Source organism: Cornus florida, unplaced genomic scaffold (assembly GCF_030987335.1).
Source record: "Cornus florida cultivar Cherokee Brave unplaced genomic scaffold, ASM3098733v1 CherokeeBrave_3.0.0_Hap2_Chr06, whole genome shotgun sequence".
NCBI classification, from domain to species: Eukaryota; Viridiplantae; Streptophyta; class Magnoliopsida; order Cornales; family Cornaceae; genus Cornus; species Cornus florida.
The window spans coordinates 101,043,253-101,067,624 of record NW_026775576.1 but is presented as its reverse complement, the minus strand read 5'-3'; the positions used below and the strand labels follow the sequence as shown (position 1 = coordinate 101,067,624).

Genomic DNA, 24,372 nt, shown 5'->3' with positions numbered 1-24,372 from the left:
TATACGGATAAAAAAATTGAAGCAGGTTATTGCAAACAATTTGTAAATAAGTTATTGCAAAAATAATATATATATATATATATATATATATATATATATATATATATATATATATGTTTGTGTGTTTAAATTTATCCATATCTATTAAAAATATGATTATTATTTATATATAAATTAATTTATAAATATACGTAAAATTTATAAAAATAAATTAAAAACAATGATAACCAATTTTTTTTTTTTTTTTTTTTTTTTTTTTTTTGAGTAACCAAACATATTTTGTTTTCAAAATTCTTGAAATGCATAACCTACCAAACATGTTTTTGTTTCCGATATTTTCATAACAAAATATCGTTTTCAAACGTGCTTCTAATTTTTTTTCCAAAATACTCTTACAACAAAAATACTGTTTCTATTTTAGCCAAAAACAAAGCTCATATCAAACGGCCCTTATGCTTCACTTGTTTGGCTTCACTCCCTTCAACAAATTGAAATTTGGTTGTTATTTATGACAGAGTAAGAAGTATATGCATGTGGATGTGGTGTTATAATTTTTCTCATCAGTCGGTAGTTGTAGCATGGAATTGTAATAGGTGAAAGATGGTTACTTTTTTTCCCTACACTTTTGAAATTGCTTTATAAAGTACAATCTGAAAATTGAAAACACAATAGTAAATTATTAATGATATGACACATATATTTTTCATTATATTTCAGAATGAAATTTATCATCTTTAGTTCGTCACTGTTGGTTTCAAATTTGCAATGTACCATTTGCCCTAAAGTATTTTCGCCATGGGATGCAAGGAGAGAATTTGAGTTATCATCCACCATACCATGTAACTTGATTAGCTACTTTCTTCGCAGAAAGATGCTGACCACCAAAAGAAAAAAGATGCTCCAAAGGCTTTTGAGCTTTCAGCTATGTCTCTTCAGACTCTTCTCATGTCTTTTAATTTGCAATTCACCCTTTACGCTCCAATCTCAGTCTGGTTGTAGGGAGAAAAAGTGGGGAGGATATGAGAAAAGTTAGAATGTTTTTGCAGTTACTAGACCAACAATGTAAATAAAAAGTGGTCATAGCGTAAGTCTCATTTGATGTCATCTAATCTGATTGCAAAATAAGCAAGAGATTAGAATGCTAGTGATATTTGAATATTTGAGTGATTTTACATGCCTTCTTAAAGGGATATTTGAATATTTGGTACTCTTCTTCTTACTAATTAGAAAAATAAGTGGCTATTTATATTGGCAATCTTAAAAAAATTTACATGCACTACCGAAACTTTGAAAATATAATATGCATATAAATAATCTCTGAGTTTTGAAATTTGACAAATTAGCTCTGTTTGTCAATTTTGACCATTTTTCTTATAAAAATTCCAAAATAATCTTAAGGGAATTTTAGATTTTTTTAATTTAAAAAAAAGAAAATTTAAGTCAAATAAAATATATAACAAAAATAAAATAAAATATATATTTTAAAAAATACCCTTATTTTTTATCTTATTTATTTATTTTTTAATTTTTGCTTTTTAATTTTTATGCCACAAGCACTAATCAAGTAATCAAGTATTTCCACCTTCAAGGAAATAATAAGCTTGTCCCCACAATTTTTAACTCTCTTTTAAATTATATTAGTTACAATTTAATTTTTGAATAAATTACACTCACACCCCCCCAAGTTTAGGTTAAAGAAAGGTAGTTACAACTTAGGCATTGTTTAGACAATGACACACCCCTAATTTGGTAAATTAAATAATGACACCTCAAATTAAGATAAAAGTACCTTATTGTCATTTGACTTACAAATTTATTAGTTTAACCTTCCCAAAACCGTTTAGTGAACACCATTTTAATATGAGTAATGATAGGAGAGTCGAAAAGGAATCTCCGAATTAGTATCGAATTTGACGTGGCGTGTTAAACAATTATTTTTTAGATACTATTTAAGTAAATGAGGTAAACAAAAACACGTCGGAAAAATCTTTCAGTGTCCTATCATTTTCCTTTTAATATATCTCTCTGGTAGAGCTCCTCATGTTTCTCTGTCTACATATATATATATAAATATACAAACACATGCATACTGATTGATTGGGAGATGCATCAAATTTAAACAGGCGTTAGGAAGCTTGATGTCAGTGTCTGGAGCTTCAAACACAGTGCTTGAAGTTGTGGTCTTTTTATTCAAGAATGTCCATGATCCAATTGCTCGGAAAGGTCATTTTTTCATAACTCCCTTCAAATTGATAGTCATCCATTTTTCTTTATATATATAATTATGTATATCAACTATAACATTAATCCTCACCTTAATTAAAATTTTGAAAATTTCATGTCCAACAGTTTATTCTTCGTTTAAATCATACACAATATTATGGTAATTGCTATCATTGTTTTATTGATTTTTCTATGTACCTTTTATTTTTATTAATAAATTTTCAAGGTTCCGGCCCAATTCTCTAGTCGCCAAACTGTGAGAAAATGGGATTATTGGCGCATATATAATCGTGCACAAAAGCTCTCTAAACCAGGTTTACGGTTTACCTTATCATTTTTTACTTAAACAAGTTACTTTTTTTTTGGAAACTGTTAAATTACTGTTGAGATATGAGTTTTGGACTACAAGGTATTACGCTGTTATTCCATTTGGTCTCTAGAAGTATGTATTTTTATTTTTTCTTTTGGGGTCAAGTAGTTGGAAATGGAAATTAACAGTTTATGGAGTTATATTATAGTACATCAACTTGTCTTGTGATCATAATTTGTGTACACTACTACTGTTATTATGTAATCATCGGATTCATATTAATTTAAATAAGTGAATTCATAAATTAAAGGATAATAAAATGCTTTTACGTTGATTTGGGGTGTCCTTCAATTTATTAAATTTAGAGGTGCCATTGCTTAAAAGGTGCTTAACTTATGACCACCTCTTTAACCCAAATTTGAGGGTGCAAGTGTAATTTATTCTTAATTTTAAATTTTTATTTTTTTATTGTTAAAAAAATTATACTTTAATAAAGACAGTCTTCTACTGAAGAAATAAATAAAAGATCAGATCATTAAACCTGCTCATTTCTTTTAAAATTTTCCTTAAACTAGTGCATAAAAAGACACTGCACCAACTGAAAATGACAGACACTTCCCCTAGAAACGACATTTCTCTGCCGTCCGAACCCATTTTTATATAGCGAAATTAACGCTCATCGCCATGGCCACTTCCTTACTCACTCAATTTCAAGTCTTCAACAAATACCAAAACCATTACCTAAAACAATTCACTTCCAAGTTCCATCCATTATCTCCATTCACTCCTCACAAAACCTAGCTTTCCCTTCAATGGCGTGTTTTTCTTCTTCGCTCTCTTCACCTCATTTTCCAACCGATTCGCTCAAGCTCCGCCGTAGGAATTCGCCGGAAAATCTCTTATCTGTTCGGAGAAGTGTTGTTTCTCTGCCGTTGAATGTATCGGTTAAGAGTTCTTTGTCGCTGAGGCGATGGTGTGGAATTGGAGTGACTCGCGCCTCTACTGAGGTTCTTGATGATCAAATTGTGGAATTGGAGAAGGGGAAAGAGAAAGGGAAGATTCTGAGAGTAGGACTCATCTGCGGAGGTCCCTCTGCGGAGCGTGGAATATCACTCAACTCTGCAAGATCAGTTCTTGATCACATACAGGTATATATATATATACATATTTATATTTATACACACCTAGAAGCCCTAAACAACACAATTCTTACCGGTGAGGTGACGAGGGATCTCTTCCGAAAACAATACTTCCTCCTGCCCTATAAGCTCTGTTGGGTGATGTGGACCAAAGATAAGATGACACGTGTCATAAAGTTAGTATAATATTAAAAATCTTTTTTTGGAACGATATAATATTAAAAATCTTGACGCAATGATTGAATGATACGTTAATTTTGAATTTTAAATATAAGAAAAGAAAAGGAAAGTTAAATTTTTTTTTTTAATATTTTAAATTAAAAATGAACAGTATTAATTCCTAAAAAATGATTTTGTAAACTAATTTTTTTGGTTTAACTATTAATTTAGCAATTAGAAATTTTTTGGTCAATTTATAAATTTTAACTGTTAAATGATTGGTTAAATTTATGAATATATTATAAAATTATCCAAATGTTTTTTCAAATAAAAATAATAATATATTACTATTTTATAGAATGAAGTTTTTTTTTTTTTTTTTTGGAGAAAAAATTAAAATTGACTATCAATGTTCCGTAAATTGCAATTATATAATTATAAATTATAAGGGATAATTAGGAACTAAAATGCAAAATTTTATAAAAAGCTGATAATAGAATTTTTTGGTTATTACAAGGATAAAGTAGGACTTATCCGTGGAAGTATAGATATAAAACCAATCTAGTAATCTGATTCTTATAAGTAGTGCTCTATTAGTTGTTGAGAAATTGAGTAAGAAAAAAAGCAAAAGGAATTCGGAGTACAAGACTGGGCTGAGTTAACTTTTTATATTTTTAGTAGGCCAAATGAACGGAATATAAAAATGGAGCACTTTGGTGTCATATATTCTATTATTAGAGACTGAGGATTAAGCTCTGATTCTTTGTAGTTTATTTGCAGTAAACACTGAAAAATATACTTTTGGTATTTTGACTGTGTGATATGATAGATAAGCAGTAAAGCAGGGGACTGATTCTCTTGTATTGTACCAGGGGGGTGATTTGCATGTAAGCTGCTATTACATTGACTGCAATCTTAATGCATATGCAATATCCTCAGCTCAGGTTTGTTTAGATGCGTTTCTAAAACAATATACATTATCAAGAAATGGTTTTCATTGGGAATTTATATTGCTTTATTGGGAGATTCTGAATTTGAAAACGATAGACAGACCTGTTACGGCTTATTTGAAAACATTTATGTGCTTGTAACTTGGGCATTAAATAAATTAGGTTGTACCAAGATACATATTACATACAGGGTCAAATTGTCGGATGACTTGGTGTTTGCTGGGGAAGTTTTAGGATGTATATGGTGTGAATGCAGAATCCGTAATTTTGTTTTTAAGCTTATATTTGGCTGTAGTTTCACTCTAATTGTCTACTAAATCTTCCATTCTTGTTCATTTTTTGACAAAGCAAGTTTTTTAAAACTCAAAAGTAAAGATAGTATTCTCCAGCTCAGCTCTTGCTTAGTTTTCATGGTCCAGTTGATATTAATTAATGGTATGTGTTTGGCTTATATAGTATTTGTTAGGCCTATCATTTTTGTGTTGCAGTGCCCATTTGAATTTTCTATCTAGTGTCTACTCTTTTTATATTCAGGCAGTTGCTGCTTAATAAGTTTCATGGCCATTGGTAACAAGCTTTCGTTAGATTCAATCCTCTCAAGATATAGAGTAGCCATCTTTTTGGATGATGATTTTTTATTTGAAATTCTGATCGATGGCATGGATATCTTTTTCTTTTGTCTCTATTTATTATTATTATATTATATTTGTTCTTGTTTGTAATTTGTATGAAACTTCTATAGTACTATACAAATCTTTTTATTTTTTGCGTGTTAAATTTTTACTATAGGTATATTCAAACACTCCTGCAGATTTTGATTTCAAACTTGAAAGGTAAGCTGTTTTAACTTTGGTATATACTCTGCAGTTTGTTATTTAAATTTTGTGGATGGCTAATTTTCTGTTTTTGCAGCCTTGCCCAAGGTTTTCAGTCTTTGTCCGACTTTGCAGAACACCTTGCTGCCTCTGTTGACATAGTTTTCCCTGTGATACATGGTCGGTTTGGTGAAGATGGTGGCATTCAGGTGTTACTTATAATGGAACTTGAAAAAATTTATGCATGCTGCAAAATTTTCAAGTCAGAAAAGTGGCAATAATTTACACGATCTTTGTACATGTGGACTTTTTAGGAGCTATTGGAAAAATCAAATATCCCATTCATTGGCACACGTTCAAATGAATGTCGTAAAGCTTTTGACAAGGTAACCTCCTTTAAATTCTCTCTCTCTCTCTCTCTCTCTCTCTCTCTCTCTCTCTCTATTCGAGTACACCATCATTCTCAAACAAAGATAATTCAGAAGCAATGTTTAATCTGAGCCTTATAACAAGTTTTGGGTTCCTAAGCACTGTGAATGGTGGTGGAGGAAGCGTCATTTAATGACCTCAGTTCAATAGATATCAATGCAAACCTATTATATTCGATTAATAACTTCCTTCAAGACTTAATTGAATATCAGGTCTACTTTCATTTTACATGAGAACAAATTGAATGCTTAATCTTACATTTTAGTCCGGAAAAATAAACCATGTCTGATGATGTTAATGTATTAACATGGATCGTATTCCTATTACATTTACCCTTGCCATATTATCTATTTGATTAGCTGATGCCGATGTTTCTTTTTCTTTTTTAACTGTGCAGTTCGAATGCTCATTGGAGCTTGGCAGACAAGGTTTTATTACGGTTCCCAGTTTCCTAGTGCAGGTATTATCTTCAACTGTTTCATGCTTTTATTGATATATATTGAACTGTTATTTCCATATTTCTATTTTTTCTTGGGTCAAATTCGTATGTGTCTGCTATGCATTGGTAGAAATGATACTGGGTAATACTCTCTCTCGCTCATTTTTTACATGTCTGCCCTGTATCGGAAGTTGATATTGCCTGCAAAGAATTGTATGCGACCATATTATGATTTTTGATAAGAAAACTGGGTTGGTTAATCAGAGTTTGCAGATGCAAATTTTGGGCTGTGAAACGTAATAGAAACGGGTGTGGTTGTGAATTTTTTGACCTTGCACATAGGACCCAAAACGCACCAATACACAAAATTTTACCAGGGAATCCAATAAAAATGGATTTCTAATGAGTTTTAGTGATTTTTGTTGAACTTTTAAAGATGTTTTAATACAAATAATGATTTATACATGAATTTTAAGTCTTTTTTGGCAGTAATAATTTACTTTTTACTAAATTCACGAGTAAAAATTCACTTGAACATGAAACAAATGATAATCTATGACATAAAACCCATTAATACATCTTACAACTACATAGTCTCAAATGAGAAGGGAAGTAAAACAATACCTGAAGTGGGGAGGTAAGTTAAGGTTGAAATCACCACAAAAAGGAGTGGCATAGAGGATCTGATCTTGCTGCATATGGGAGTTGCTTTCATCGCGGGTCTACCAAATGGGAGTAAATATGTTCCCATGAAGTAAGACATCATCCTGTCGTGGTGGATCCTGCTGAACATAATAATATGAGGCCATGTCCATTGTTGTGCCTAAGGGATAGGGGTAGCTCTGCTGTGGGCGTGAGTGAGTTTCTTGCCAAAGGTACAAAAAGATATATCAAATATTCAACCCTATCATATTTAAGTCTATTCCTTGACTTTGTGGGGATTAGATTGATAGTTCTCCAATTGGGCTCGCAATTAGATTAATTTGTAGTTTGATAAATTTCTCTCATTCCGTCAAGGCACCATTTAAATGTTATCGATTCTCCCCAAATGTAATCATTCAAATGTTATCGATGTTCTCCAAATGCTTGATATGCTCATTATCTGTATTTGTGTTATCTCCTAGTTGGAAACCTATTGCCGTGCTATTTCTAATTGTATCCTGATATCAAATGCATTAATTTGTCTCTATCTATTTGGTATATATTCACCAGTAGTTGATACTGATAATATCAAATTTAATGCTCTTTGTATTCTATTTCAACGGGTCCAGCTCATGTTAGTATTGAATTTAATTTTGTATGGGTAACGAGTCAGAGCGTCATTTGATATTCAATATAGAGTCAAAATGTAGGAAATGAATTATGCGGTTCTGTTCCAATTTTGTCGTTTCTGAAGTTCAATGTTTCTGCTTACACTACATTTGGCTACAAATGGGCTTGTAGGGAAATGAATGGGAAGAATCTGATCTATCAAAGTGGTTTGAAAGAAACCAACTGGACACTAGCTTTGGGAAAGTTGTGGTAAGCTTAATTCCTTGGTTTTGTGTTTACAATTTGGTAACACTGATGCTGAGATAGTTAAGCCTTTGTAAAGATTCAGGCTTCTTCCTTGTATGATTGCAGGTAAAACCTACGAGAGCAGGGTCAAGCATTGGAGTTACAGTTGCATATGGTGTTATTGATGCTCTCAAGAAAGCTAATGATATTATTTTAGAGGTACTCTCTCTCTCTCTCTCTCAAATTATTCTTGACAGAATCCCCATCTCCTCCCCACACCCCTTCTCAAAAAAAAAAAAAAAAAATCAAAGTTCAAGACAGAAAACTAGGCTCATGCCATTGATGCTATCTAATAAACTACTGATTCTTCTTCTGTTTGGCAGGGAATTGATGATAAAGTCATTGTAGAAATTTTTCTTGAAGGAGGGAGTGAGTTTACTGCCATTGTCCTTGATGTGGGTTCAGGTTCTGACACCCTTCCTATTGTACTACTGCCAACAGAGGTATATTTCCTCTCAACATTTAGCTATTGATTTCATGTCGCTGGAATTTGAAACCCCTGGTTTAGTTTATCGGGTGACATTTATGTAAAATGCATGTCATTCTGAGTTGTGTGTCATGAACATCTTCATGGCTTGGGTCTACTCTTTTGGGATGCCTACATCCACATTCAGATATCTAAAAAGGGAATTGGCATGGTCTTAAAGAGCAGAAAGAGGTAGGAAGTGCAATGTCATTTTTGCAGCTAACTTCTTGAATTTGCTCTAAAAAGAGTTAACATAGAAGTCCCAACGTCCATTTTTAGTTGAAATTTTAGTTCTCCTATTGGAAAGGAACATTTAGTTGATGTGCCAAACTGGTGTTCTATTCCAGAATAACACCTGTATATAGATATGCACATAGTATACTATCTTTTACGTAAAGGATTTCCATTGTAGTAGTATATGTATTATTCTTCCGTTGGTGGCCTACAGATCCTTATCATGGACTTGAGTCTGTTCCATCTTTTTCATGGGTAAGTCTATCCTAATTATAACTTAAGTTAGTTGGATCTTCACTTTTCTAGTGTTCTCTTCTTGGTGATCAATGGTCGTTATTATAAACCTCGAGTTAATGGAACCACACTCTAGTGCAGCTCTCTTAACAATGACCACCAGATTACTTATTAATTGAATTTGATGGATAGACACAAAATAGCTATTGGTACGAGTTAAGGACCTGTATAACTCCATTCCCAGTCTCATAAGCTCTTCAAATCGAATGTTAAAATGCTCTGCTCTTTATAAAGCATTATAAAGTGGCGTTTCCTATCTCCAACTTTTGTCATGTATTTGTTAATATATGTATGTATGTAAGTACCAAGTTCACTTTCGTCCTTTCATTGCCTTGTGTATCTTCTGGAAATTTTTTTCTGTTTCTTTTTTTGGATAGGTTGGATACGACAACAACAAACAACCAAGCATTTTTTCCAAACGACTTGGGGTCGACTACATGAATCCTATGCTTCCATTCCAATCTGTTTAAGGCCATAATCTCAGTCAATCCACATGCTATCATATCCTTCCTTGCTAACTCTACCCATGTTAACTTTGGTTTTCCTCTTCCCCTAGAATGACCCTCAATGTGGACTATGTCACTTTTTGTAACTAGCGTGCTTAAAGGTATTCTTTGCACATGTCCAAACCATCTTAACCTATTTTTTCTCATTTTATATCCAGTTTGTGCTACTTCAACTATTTCCCAAATGTGATCATTTCTGATTCTATTGTTTCTATTCTTTCCGCACATCCATCTCAACATTCACATTTCCGTCACATTCACTTTATGATTATGTTATTTCCTAGTTGCCAAACATTATTTGCCATAAAGTATGGCTGGTCTAATAGCTGTTCGAAAGAACTTCCCTTTCAGTCGTAAGGGCCTATCACAAAATATACTAGATGCACTCCTCCATTTAACCTATCCTGCCTTAATTCTATGATTAACATCATCTCCAATTTCTCATTCATTTTGAATAATTGAGCCTGAATAGGGAAATTGTTCACTATTTTGTACTTCTTGATTCTCAATCCTCACTAAATGCTCACTTGTATTTCTAAATTTATTAAAGTTACACTCCATAAATTTAGTTTTAAATTTTTGTTTATCTTAAACCCTTTTAATTCTAAAGCTTCTCTCCAAACCTCCAATTTGGCATTAATCCTTCTCTACTCTCGACCAAAACAATATCATCGACAAATAACATACACGATGGAATGTCATTTTGGATGTGTTTAATCTGCTCATCCACAGCCAAGGCAAAAAGGTATGGGCTTAATGCAGACCCTTGATGTAAGCCTACAGTAATTAGGAGTTCACTTGTTTCCCAGACATTCTAACTATAGTCACACAACCATCATATATGCCCTTTATTGTGTCAATGTTTCCCTTTATGACTCCTTTCTTTTCTAAAACCCTTCATATTAGATCTCTAGGTACCCTATCATAGGCTTCTCCAAATCAATAAAAACCATATGGAGATATCTCTTCTTCTCTCTATTTCTTTCCATTAGTCTCCTCACTAAGTAAATAGCCTCCATCATTGACCTTCCCAGCATGAATCCAAATTGATTCTCCGACACTTAAGTCTCTCGTTTTCGGGAGATTGGATAAATTAAGAAAATTTGAATCTGTCCAAAATATTTGGATTGTCCTTAAATGGGCAGAAATTTAATGTGGTATGAAATGTGTTGCTGCTCTTTATTCTCATTGGAGTGATAGATTGCCACCGAAAATAATAAAATTGGCTGCTTTGGTTGCAATAGCAAAAATAGAGTATTGTCATAAGCTTGAGGTTCAACGCATTTGTAAAAATGAATAGAATGCGAATGAGCAGTGAAATGTAAGTTATGCTAACCAGTTATGAGATGGAAATCTATGTCGGGTTAGTTGTGTTGTGACTGTTGTATCAGTATATTGCAAAGCTCGGCATTTTATTTGGTTCCTTTGAACACATAGTTATGGAGAATTTGGATTTTCTAGGTTTTTTTTTTTTTTCAAATATTAGACATGTTGAATTCTTCTTGCGATAAAAAAAATAGAATTTTTTAATGTAGTAACACAGTGATATCTTGTGTTCATTTAGAATGGAATGAAAAGTGTTGGAGATAAATTGGCCCTAAGCAGTGTTGTTATGTAGGTCTGGTTTGTAATTAATTTAGTCACTTGTGTTGTTTTGTAGATCTAGTATCATTCATCACAAGGATTAATCCAGTCACTCTATAACAATTACACCCTTACAAGTTGAAACCCTGACTTTTAGTTTCTGTTTCAGAATTTGACATCTACGCATTTTACTTTACGCATTTTACTTCGATTGTTGAATTGCCACAGAGATGGGATTAATATATCAAATCCAAAATAAGTTCAAAATCAAACTGAACTTTATGCATAGGAGGTTTAAATCAACACTTGAGTAAATCCGTGTCACCTTGGAAGTGGAATTCAATTTTGGAAATCTTACATTATTATTATTTTTTTTTCCTAGTTGGTACTCACACACACTTGTCTCTTCTAAGACTTGAACCCCTGACCTCCATTTATGAAGTAAGAGGCTGATACCGCTAGGCCACTGGCCCGTTGGTGAAATCTTACATTATCTTCATCTAGTCTTATATAACTGGGTCCTTGTGTGTAATTGCTACAGCCTAATGGATGATTTATATTTAATTCTATGGCATGGATAATCAGGTGGAACTTCATTCCCATGGCAGTGCTGATGTCAATGAGAAGGATGCCATATTCAACTATCGAAGGAAGTATCTTCCTACACAGCAGGTATAGCAAGAATTGCATCCGAACGATATCTACTGACATTGTTGGTTCCCACATACAATATGTATATATTATTTCAAGGGTGCATGCAATTGTTGCACTTTATTTACAAATTATGCAGTCTGTTTCTGTACTCTAAAATTGATGAGTCCTCATCACTTTTGTTTAGCTGCTGGGATTTTATTTGGACTGTATAGTATGTGATATATTATAGTTTTTGTGCCTTCATTTATTTGCCGTGTGTCTAAAAGGTTCATATTTTGCAGGTTGTTTATCATACTCCACCTCGTTTCCCAATAGATATAATTCAAAGTATTCGTGAAGGAGCATCTATGTTATTCCAACGGCTTGGTCTACGCGATTTTGCTAGAATAGATGGCTGGTTTTTGCCACCTTCTGATCATATATTGTCTTCGTCAGAAAATACATTTGGAAGAACCGATTCGGGTACTGTAATATTTACCGACATCAACTTGGTGAGATGGCTGTCTGATACTCTAGATGTGTTTGATTACTATTAATGATTTTTTGTATGTTACTTTATTAATAATTTGTCGTCTCTCTAGATTAGTGGGATGGAGCAAACTAGCTTCTTATTTCAGCAAGCTTCAAAGGTAATCTCAATTCCGGTTTTGTGTTGTGGTGAAAATTGTAGATTTTGCAAGTCATGGTTCAACACCAGGCCAATCCGTTTTTGATAGTCCCTCTGTCCCAAAATAAGTGTCGCACTTTGGCACTCCAAATTTTTAAGGGGACATATATTTAATCCGTTGCCCCCCTTCAAAATTACAAAACTAACCCAAGAAAATATAAACCTTTACTTTATTGTTTTGAGAAAGTTTTCAAAACCCAAGGACCATTTGGGAAAGTTCAAATTTGGAACATTCTAACAAGGAATGTGGACATTTATTTTGGGACATCCTGAAAAGGAAAGCAGGACACTTATTTTGGGACGAGGGAGTATTTGTTTATCGTTTTCTTCTTTTTTACTTATGAATTATCCTTTATTATGCCACCATTGCATCTTAAGAAGACTTCTTACATTTAGGTTGGATTTTCTCACTCAAACATCCTGAGGACCGTTATTCAACATGCTTGCCTGCGGTTTCCGAGGCTTGCTTCATACTGTAGTGTATCTAGTCCTTCGTCTGGAAGATCAAAATCTTCATTACTCACAGGAGCAATGCCCAAATCTCAAAATGTTCAAAAAGTTTTTGTCATTTTTGGTGGTGACACTTCTGAACGGCAAGTATCTCTTATGAGCGGAACTAATGTTTGGCTCAATTTGCAAGCATTTGATGATGTAAGTGTTCATATTTAGGAGCCGTTAATTTATATAATGTTCAACTGACAAAATGACTGGGTTATTGTTAAAGGTGCCATATGGTATGCAAGTCTCCAATACTATAGAAATATTTAAATCAGTATGAATTGTTTTATTGATGGACTTTTCTAAAGCTGCATATTGAGTATAGTCAACTCGATTCAACTCAACATGGCCTTGTTTCAACTATTTGGGTTAGAATTGAATCATGTGTTTTTTATTCTGCTCTAAGGCCATGATCCCAAATAATTGGGAAAAGGGTTTTTGAGTTGCTCGTACTTGGGAGAAGGGTTTTGAGTTGCTCGTACTCAATACACAGTTTAAAAAATATATATTAAGATTTTAAATTGGTGAATAACTCGATCACTTAGCACATTCATAGAAGTTTCAAATTTTCCATTTGAGTGATGTAAGATGGCAGATACATAGCTATGCACATTAATAATTCACGGATGATGTGAGTTGTCATCTCTATTGGTCATTTCTATTGGAGCTCCTGGGAAAATTGAATATAAGGTTACTAATCACTCTTGTAAATCATGGATTTTCAAGCTTTAGAACACGATGCTCTGTGCAGTCACATTCAATAATTGCTTGTCTTTTGACTTTTTTTCTTTGCTTCTTTGATGTAAGATTTAACAGAGTTATTCTATATATCTATTTGCCAATTTTTATCACCTGTTAAGTCTAATTTTGTCTAAAAAATATTATTGATTCGTAATTAAAGTTACGCTACTTATAAATAAAAATCAATGTGCTAACCTTTCGAATATACCAGTTTAGTTTCAGTATATAGATTGGAAATGATACATACCGATGTCTCCATTTAGATAATTTGGCTTTATTGGGGGAACTCCTTTTGCTAAATTTGAGGCCTTCTCATCAGCTTCTAATGATTTGGTGCTTCATATATATTCTTTTGACGAGTTTTATAACTTGAAATTAAAATAATAATTTTGGTTGTTAAATTCAAAGCCATAATTATAAAAATATAATTGTGATGAAATTTATTAAGAGAGTTCTTGATCAACTTGGGAACATCTGACTTTCATTTGTGAAATATATGTCTTGGTTTTATACTTTTAGCAGCCCAGTCTATTGAATGTCTTGAGAGATTAGAATTGTTTTTAATTTTATGATTTGTGCCTTTCTAATTGATCACTTGAGTCATTGCATTTAACTTTTAATATGGTATGGGATTTGCATTTCTAAAAGGTGCATTTTCTGATTGATGATAATATGTGATTGTCAATTTTGGTGGCTACAGCTTGAAGTAACTCCATGTTTGCTTGCCCCTACAAATGGTTATTCATCTGATGTGAACTCTGATAAGAAGGAAATGGATGTGAGCTCCAGAACAGTTTGGTCATTACCGTAAGTCTGAATCTTCTATTGCTATGCATATACCATATCTTACTGTGATTGGCAATGTTTGCTTGAATACAGATGGTCGTATGTGTATCTTGTTTGTGGTTCTTTGAATTTTATCAAATGATTTGAACCTAGAATAAACTACATTCAATGTGGTAGAGAATTCGGGATACAATCTTTTGTCTAGAGTATTGATATTTCTACAAAGGAATAAGTTATTTAGGTTGAAGAAAATTGTTAGATATTGAGTTTCTCTACCTTTTCCTTCAGTCAAGTTAGTCAGTCTCAACTGTGTTGCATATTTTTTTTTCCCTCTTGTATCAATATAATTTAAAGTATTGTTCACTTAGGGGTGGGAGGGAAATTAAAAGAGTGTTCCGAAAAGTGGACTGTACCTGACTGGTGGGTTGGACCCTGAATGTTGGGAATAAAACTTGGTATGGCTGCTTCAACACTTCAACCACCTTTTTCTTTTTGACCAAATTTTTATTTACGTATAGTTTTTTATAGTTTGATATTTTATCATATACATATGTTAAAAAGGGACTATTGCTTGGTGCAATTATAAAACTCTAGATTGCCAAGTGCGAGAGCCTCAGTTTTAGTCTGAGAGTAGGCACTTTGTATGCAATAATGACAAAGGTTAGATTGTCTCTTGTCGACTTCTCCCAAAACCTTGTCTAGGTGGGACCAACACTTAGTAATGGCCTTTTAATTCTTTAAGAATCATATTTCTCTAAACTCTGCCAATCTTGGCATATCTTATATTTAACAGTATAATGACACAATTTTGAATTTTTTAACTAAGGATTTTTTTGGGTTGGATATAGCTTTACAAGGAGTCGACTAAGACAACCTATGCATGCAGCCAACCCGTAGATGGGATTAAGACTTGTTGAGTTGAGGTTTGTTGAAGACTTCATAATTTATCTATTAATGGTGTCATGGGTTGGATGGTTGAACTTGCTTGGCCTAATGGTGAAGACTTCGCATCCCCTTATTTGGGAGTGTTTTTCTGCTTTCTGGTCTCCTCTACACACTACTCATAATTACCATTGAGACAGATAAGCTACTTCCATATAGATTGTAGTCCATTTGTTCGGGAAATCCCAATGGACTCCAGTTTATGGGAACGTGTTTGAAATCAGAAAGGAAGCATTGGGGATGTCTTGTGACTCCAAGAGGGGTGCTTTGCTTGGGCAGTTAAGACAAGTTTTAATGATGCCTATCTTACTAACCAAATGATAATTGTTCCTGCTGGAGTAGGGATAATCAGATAGATAATATAGTGGTGGTGATGGTTTTGGTGATATGATGGTTCTGGTGCTTATTATGCTATAATGATGCAGTAATTATGACAGTGATGATAATTATGGAAATGATTCTAGTGTTCTGATAATGACAGCAATTACGATTTTATGATTGTGTTTTCACTCAGGGTTATCCACATTACACTTGTAGGTTACAATTTACAGGGCAACAGGACATATTTGGTAATTATTTTTTATCTATTATAAATCTAGGGGGTTCGAGCCTCAGTGGAGGCATGTGTGTGTGAGTACAACTAAGAAAAAAAAATTTGTATCAATTCAGCTGTGAGTATCTTTTTGGAGAAGGGTTGACTGGTCTCTCTCTCTCTCCAAACCAACCCCCCCGGCGCGGATGACAGATAAATGAGAAATTTATGATGAGTTGACTGGCTTTTTTGAAAAGATCCACTCCTAACCTTATGAGTGTTTGTTGGAAATGGTATAATGGCGGTTAATATGTGCCAAATGCATGTTTCATAGACTAACCATGAACTATCTTCATGATCAATCCAGCTGAATCTGTTTCTAAATGGTAATTATAAATGAGATGATAATGCCCAAGTATTAGATTTTTATATTTGAAAATGACAAATGGGTGAGACATTAATAAAACTAATGTGATAATCAAACGATAAGGAGTTTTAATGTTCTAATTGCATCTTGCTGGAAAGGTTGCAGGGTTCATGAAGTATGTGGAAATAATACCTTTTTGTATTCCTTGTTGCTGAATTTATACATCTAATTGTGTGGTCATCAAGAGCGCCAGTAATGCAAGATTTTGGATTGAAATTAAGCATGATGGATGTCTGATTGAAATTTGATTATATGAAACTTTTTGTATCACCATGTTCTACTCATTGTGTGAGCATAGATAAATTTGTGGGTTTGGCTCTTCTCCTATATCTATGTTTTTGTTTAACAATGCTCTTTGTTTGGGTATAGTTACTCCCTTGTGCTGAGGCATACTACAGAAGAAGTTCTTGCTGCATGCATTGAAGCAATTGAACCTGCTCGGGCTGCATTGACGTCTCACTTACGGAACCAAGTGATGGATGAACTTATGGAAGGCTTGAAGAAACACAGTTGGTTCACAGGGTTCGATATATCTGATGCACCACCAATGAGGTTCTCACTGGAGCAGTGGATTAAGCTAGCCAAGGAAGTTCAAGCAACAGTTTTCATTGCAGGTTCCAATTTTTAGCCATAAACTCTTTTAATACTTGCTTACGGATATAGTGTCTATTTTAATATGTGTGTGTCTATTTGTGGTACTTTAGCAATTTAGCTTTAATGTATTTACTGTATCAATACATGTGTTATATTAATTCTGGAATTTTCTGCATTAATGCGTCCGTCATGAAATTTATCTAGTGCGTCATATACTCTGTGTTAAGAACTCTTCCAAGAGGAATGCGACATCTTTATATTTTGATATTTGAAATCAGGGAAGATGAGAAAACATGCTTACGAATAACAAGGTATGGTTGCATATTTTGGTACCACAGTTTTCAATCATTCCTCTGGCATCACTTCCAACTTGGTTACATAGGTATCATATCGGTGATATTACACGTTTCGGTATCTTTAGGTACTGACTGGGTGTTTCCATTTATTATTAAGTACAAGACCTTAGTTGGATAAAAGTTTTGGGAGGGGGGTTTTATGTAGGAGTTATTTTATTTTATTATTGGTGAATAGTAATTATATATTATGCACTTCTCAAGTTGGTTTTTTATGTGGAAATATTCTGTGGCTGATTAATTAGAATCATGTTGAAAATGTACAAGAGCAGAATGTTATGTTTTCTGTTAACTGTGCTGCCTTTCACATGCCTAGTCTAGTCAATATTAATCTCGTGTATGATTTGATAGATTGTGTTGTTCTTTAAATATAAAATCTCTGTAGTTTTAATTTTGATTTTTTGTTTTCTTGACTTGTATTTATACAAACTTTCTAGGAAATATTGAAAAACAGGTGAACGTAGTGGCTAATGTCAATGCTTTTATGGACACTAGTTGAAGCAGGCAAACTGGAACTATTTGTAGTTTAAAGCAATAATGAAATGAAATTTTAGATCGATCTGATTGATTTGTGGTAGGAAGATCTTCAGGCTTTATCTTGCTTTTAAATCTTGTAGATGCAGTTTCATCTTTCAATGTGGCATGTAATTGTGCTTCTTATCAAAAAGTGCAATTCACAGGAAGGCACTAAAGCTATTTTTTCTCCATAATTACTAAAGCTATTTTATATATCCTTCATTCTTTCTAAATCTCATTGTGGTTATGTTGAAGTTAATATGTTTCAAATTGACCTCTACTATAAAAAAGAACTAAATTATGGATAGTCATAGCATTAATAAGGGGTAATTGCTTGGTGCAGTAGATTAGTGGTGGGTGATTGGGTTGCCAATTGTGACAATGAGGGTTCAAGTTTAAAAGTAACCATTTTGTGCAAATAATGTCATATATTATATTTGAGGTCTGTATCCAGTCTGCCCCACCCCCAGGAGACACTTTCGATTGATAGGGACTACACTGGGCAATGTCTTTTTTATAGTCCTAGCATTACTTGGTTGGACTTATTGAGCTCTGGCATAGTAATAGTGGGACTAGGAATCTAATTTTCAATATATTCCGAACAGGATCAGCATTAATAGAAGAATTTCATTACCTTCGCTGGAACTGAGTTCAAGTAACAAGCATTAATATATTGTCTATTTAATAATATGGACAGTGCATGGAGGCATTGGGGAAGATGGTACACTTCAGTCTTTGCTAGAGGCTGAAAGAGTTCCTTATACAGGTATTTTTTATTGACCTGTAGTAGAACATCATAGCTTATGTCGGTGGTGTATAATTGCTTATCTTCTATTTCATATGAGCTGAAGGTCCTGGCATTGTGGCTTCCAAGACCTGTATGGACAAAGTTGCAACATCTCTGGCACTTAAACATGTATGGCAACTATTTATGCATATCCCTGAAGGGCTTTTTTGATGTTTACTTTTTTCATCGTAGTGATATCAACTTGGCTATTATCTTTAGAATTTGACAGTGTTAGGATGCATTGAGATATTAAAACATGAAGAACACAAGAATTGGTTCAGCCACTAGGGCTTAAATCCACGACACACAAAGCCCAAAGGGCTACATCTCTTTCATTACATTCTCTCAAAATTTTGTTTACAATAACTACCTCTATTTATAGGTGAATTGGGGAAGACTTGTAGCTAGAGAATAGAAATTTCTTGCTCTACAAGTATTTTATAATAAAGGAATTACACAGAAAGTCAAATACAAATTTGGCAACAACTTGTTGCCCAAGTATAGCAACGTTTCTGTCAAGGAGTGATTTAAGGGCTTAAATCACTAATATAAATTATTCTCCAACATAAACTATAAGATAACATGATCTGAAAAGGTTGCAATTTTAGCATGAACATGTTATAGAGAAGATATTTATACTTATTAAGATGAATTTAGTAATTATGTCAATCTCACAGGAGCTCATCTTATTATACGAGTCCAAAATTATCTGGATGTACCATAGCTCTACTTCTGGTTAAATAATAATAACTCATAAAAGTAAGTAAGTAATTATTTTACAGGTCATAAGGAAACTAAACAAAAAATTGTTCTCTAACATTCAACTTAAATAATAATGATGCACTGAAAGCACTACATATCCTATTGAAGTTCATTAATATTGTTGGCAGTTCCAGTATTTTCACTGGGGACCACTGTAGCAAACCTTTCTAGATGATTAACAAAAGGGAAATACTAGGATAGCTAGCAGTGTTTGCTATAGGCTTAAAGCTTTATTTCACAGCTATTGTATCTTCATAGCAAGCATTAAATCTCTGTGAATGAACAGCTTGGAAACTTCGGAGTTCTTACCATAAATAAAGATGTACGACGAAAAGAAGACCTAGTCAATATGGAACCATTTGACATTTGGCATGACTTGACCTCAAAGCTTCAATGTGAAACATTATGTGTCAAACCCGCTAGAGATGGATGCTCGACTGGAGTTGCACGGTTATGGTTGGTTTACATCACTTATTTCTATTTTTTGTTTACTGTTAAATGTCTAGAACATTAGTTAAGTTACTGTTTGCTTATGCCTATAATGAATTCTTATTTTTGTCATTTCATTGTCAATCATATGGTGCACACTTGTTTGTCTATACAGCTGTGCTGAGGATCTCTCAGTGTATGTAAAAGCATTAGAGGATGGGCTTCATCGGCTACCTTCTAATAGTTTATCAAAGGTATGGATTCATCTAATCGTTAGAGTGATGTATCCTGTTACTACTTAAATGGTAGGTGCAGAGTTCAAGTGTTGGAATATGGGTACATATCTATTCCCTACTGATAAAGAGAATGTCTCTCGTATCTTCAAATTATGACTTCTTTGCAATTCATTTAAATCATTAATTAGTTATTATGATGTTTACTACCATTCCCTGGAAACATTTGGTTGTTGTTCATTATCATTTTTATTATAAAACAGAATCTACTGAAATAACTATAATATTTTCAATTGATTTGCATATGTTCATAGTATCTTTAGATGGTAGGAAAATATAGTAAATTTTTCAAAATTTCTGTGCTTTAGCGTAATTTAAATTCCATCTTTGACTTACGTTATCATTCAATAATGTACATTTCTCTTACTGATTCATTTAGGCACATGGAGTAGTTGAGATGCCAAACCCTCCGCCAGAGCACTTAATCTTTGAGCCTTTTATTGAGACCGACGAGATAATTGTTTCATCCAAATCCACAAATGAAAATGCAGATCATCTATTGTGGAAAGGACATAGTAGATGGGTAGAGGTAACCGTTGGTGTTACGGGAAATCAAGGATCAATGCACTCGTTGTCACCTAGTGTTACTGTCAAAGAAGCTGGTGATATATTGTCACTTGAGGAAAAATTTCAAGGTATGTCTTCATTCAAACTATGAATAATTGTCACACGGATCAGCATGGTACCTTCTCTGGTGGTTCTGTACTGTTTTTGGTTGCTGCTTGGATGCCTTTTATGCTGAACAAATGGCAACGTTGACCTGTGCCTGAATTGGTTTAAATTTTTTATTTTTTTTTCCCAAAAAGAAAAAGTGGAATAAAAAATTAATGGATATGTGTAAAGAGGGTGATGGATTTTTTCACATGGATGCCAAAATTTGTTCACTTAAAATCTTTACTTGCTATTCTGTTTTAGGTTACTGCTTTCATGTTGTTACTGATACAGATAAATTGACGAGTTTTGAAATTATACTTGTATTTAGAAAGAAAAAAAAAAAAGACTATGCTAGCGGAATTGCGTATTAAGATTGATGCATCAACCTCATTCTTGTTAACATGCTGTTCAACTTTGAATGAGTGTTACTGGCCTATTTTGTGAGTGTTACAGACTTACAGTTCAAACTTGAAGAACGCTTATTTTTTACAAGAGATTTATTCTCCTGCTTATTTTGAAAATATTACATCTGTCCTGAAAGGCATACTTCGTCTTCTTATGTAGTTAATATTTGTTTCGCAGGTGGAACTGGCATCAATCTGACTCCACCTCCATTATCAATCATTCGGTGAGTCAATAATCTTCATTCTACAGAGACTGAATTTCTTCCATGGTTAACAGCTTCAATTATGAAACATCTTATGCTTCTAAGGTAGCTTTTTTTTGTCTTGTTATTTCTTCTATGGCATCAGCCTGTGTACAAAACCGAGAATTTTTAGGTTGTGTATTAGTCAGAAAAAAGAGGTTTCTATAATGTTATGCATGCCATGACAATATTGCCAGAGTTTTATGTTCTGTTGCTATTGCTGATGATGAATTAGATATGAGAATTTAAATTTTCCATTGGTTTCACTGAGGTTGCGTGAAAAGCTTAATTTCCATACAACTAGGGCGTAAAATAAATGGTTTGAAGGTGGACATGATTCCATGCTCCAACATGTCTTTTACGGTGTTAATAGATATTTTTGTAGGAGGAAAATTTGAGGACAAAAAAATTGTTGTTTATTGTATTACGTTGAAAACGATTCCATGTGAGAAGGTTCAACATCTACTTGCATACACCGTTTCTTCTTTTTATATCTTATTTCTGTTTTTCCACTTACTTGAATCAGTCACGACGCATTGGAAAGATGTAAACAACGTATTGAACTTATAGCAAACACTCTGCAGTTAGAAGGGTTTTCACGTATCGATGCATTTGTTAACGTTGACAGTGGTGAGGTATGTTGATTTCCTGAAGGCCCTGCACACACTTCTGCTTTATCTATTGTTGAACCACTTACTTGGGCAAGTTTCATGCGTAATTTTACATCTTTAAAATAAAAGGAAGTTCCATCCTAGGCAATGATCCTAGCAGCCTTGCATTGCTTAAAGTAGTTTCCCAACTCTTCTTCACAATGTCAAGTCATGAATGCATCACGTAAAATATATCTGATGGTGTATCATGTGCTTTATAAAGGGCCTCAAACTCAAAGGATGGTGAGATCCTTCAAATTTCTGGGTTTTGGATGGACCAAAGGAAGGGACACTGAATTCATTTAGTGTTTGTGCAATTAGATTGCATTAATTTAAAGAATTAAGTAATGGTTATGAGCGGTCCCTTTTTTGACTTCACATCATGACCACTCTGTTTAATTGCAGGTACTTGTTATAGAGGTTAACACTGTGCCCGGAATGACACCTTCTACTGTTTTGATTCATCAGGTAATCACCGGATCTCTAACCACCATATATGATGTAGCATTCATTTATGTTCGGAAATGAAATTCAAATGTAGAATTTGAGATGAGATCATTTACTTTTCTTAATCACAATTTATTTAAAATCCAATGTAAAAGAGGGATAGATTGATTCAGTTTCTAGGCTACTCTTACAGATCCCCCACGACTACTATCTCTGCTAATAACCCCTTATCTGTTGGATATTGTGTGTCTCCCAGGCACTAGCAGAGCAACCTCCCATGTATCCTCACCGGTTCTTTCGCACACTGCTTGATTTGGCATCAGAAAGGTCTATGTAAAACTTATTTCTTGTAAGAATAACTCCATTGTTTATCGTCTTTTACAGAACAAACTGTCCTGCAACATTATGAAAACATAAATTTTTTATTTTATTTTATTTTTTTTTATTTGGAGTGAAAATGTAGATGTTAAAATGAATCTCATTTGTTTCTCTTTTTGATGGGAATAAGAACGGGATGTACTGCTTCAAGGATTGTCTTGATCCTTTATTTTCATTTCCTTTAAACATAGGAATAGACGCAGGAATACTGAAAGGTGTAAAATAATTAAACCGATCTCGGAAATTTTGCGTTGTGATATTGGCAATATTGTGTAAAATAATTAAATTGATCTTAGAAATTGTGTTATGATATTGGCAATAATTTTTATTTAACCCAAGTGTTCATCTTTGTTAGAATGTGAACTTCGGAGTTTGAATCTCATCCTCATTTCAGAAGAGGTGAGAAATTAGATGATGAGAAGAAAAAGGTGCTCTCTATATGTCAACAGCTTTAGTATAGCTATTTTTCTCACCAACAAAGGTCATCATCTCTCCATGTCAACAGCCTTACTACAGCTATTTGCTCACCAATAATATACCTTTACACTAACAGACAAATAAATCTCTTTCATATTTCACATTCCTCCTTGTCAAGTTAATTTAATCAGATAAAGTAAAAAGTATCCTTACCTTGTTGAATTAATTTAGTTACATAAGGAGAATATTTTTGTCCGATTTAATCAGATATTTTTTTAACAAAGTTTTTATAAAAGAGTTCTCAAAAACTTAACCAAGCATATTTTTCTCCAATTTTTTAATATTTAGTTAACAGAAATTAGAAAACTATTCTCCAAAAGTTATCTATTTACATCTCTTCTTTTCAGAATGGAATGTAGAAGGTGTAAAAGTTATTTATCAAAAAAAAAAAAAAAACTACTGTAACTAGATCTATTTTTCTGACCGTAATACATTGGTTTTTATTTTTATATTACTTTTTTTGGTATGAAATAAAAAATAAAAAAATGATGTGACACTATACCATCACTCGTCAGAGAATGTATAGTATACTAGCTGGCTCGCTCATTAGTGACGTTGCTGAGAGAGCAACTACCCATACCCATACTTCACCAGGTCATAAAAATGGACGCTACTAAAGAGAAAACCCGAGTCACTTAAATGCTCTGGTGTACTACATCCACTTGAGATGTGACATAACACAACACAGCATGAATTTTCGTAATACATATATGTGTGTGTATATATATTAATCGATTAAGAAATATTCTGATAATGCTACAATAATCTATTTATCATTTGATATTCAAATTGTAGGAGTTATAGATTTACATGCACTTTTTTTTTGGAAAGGGGGTCTAGTAAAACAAAACTAAAATTTCATGAATTAAAAAATTCAGACATACATATACATAATTATATATAGACTAGTACATGGGTGTGTGTATATATGTGTGTGTGTGTGTGAGAGAGATGAAACGAAGAACAGAAGCATCACATTAACTTGTAGTAGTGATACAATATATCAATCAGATTCGACCATTTTCTTGAGGGTT

At 33.4% G+C, this 24,372-nt stretch overlaps 1 protein-coding gene across 1 annotated transcript; it reads left to right on the top strand.

Moving 5' to 3' along the window:
* The first annotated feature begins 3,090 nt into the window (after positions 1–3,090).
* LOC132313381 (uncharacterized) lies at positions 3,091–23,015 on the top strand. Its single transcript, XM_059812122.1, has 24 exons — positions 3,091–3,681; positions 4,704–4,775; positions 5,571–5,614; positions 5,694–5,805; positions 5,911–5,982; positions 6,423–6,485; positions 7,908–7,985; positions 8,088–8,180; positions 8,345–8,464; positions 11,691–11,777; positions 12,041–12,250; positions 12,341–12,388; positions 12,823–13,077; positions 14,366–14,472; positions 16,722–16,966; positions 18,513–18,581; positions 18,667–18,731; positions 19,651–19,820; positions 19,969–20,047; positions 20,466–20,721; positions 21,323–21,368; positions 21,913–22,021; positions 22,442–22,504; positions 22,740–23,015. The coding sequence occupies exons 1-24, from the start codon at positions 3,346–3,348 to the stop codon at positions 22,818–22,820; spliced, it is 2,880 nt and encodes a 959-aa protein (XP_059668105.1). The 5' UTR covers positions 3,091–3,345; the 3' UTR covers positions 22,821–23,015.
* Positions 23,016–24,372: the final 1,357 nt, after the last annotated feature.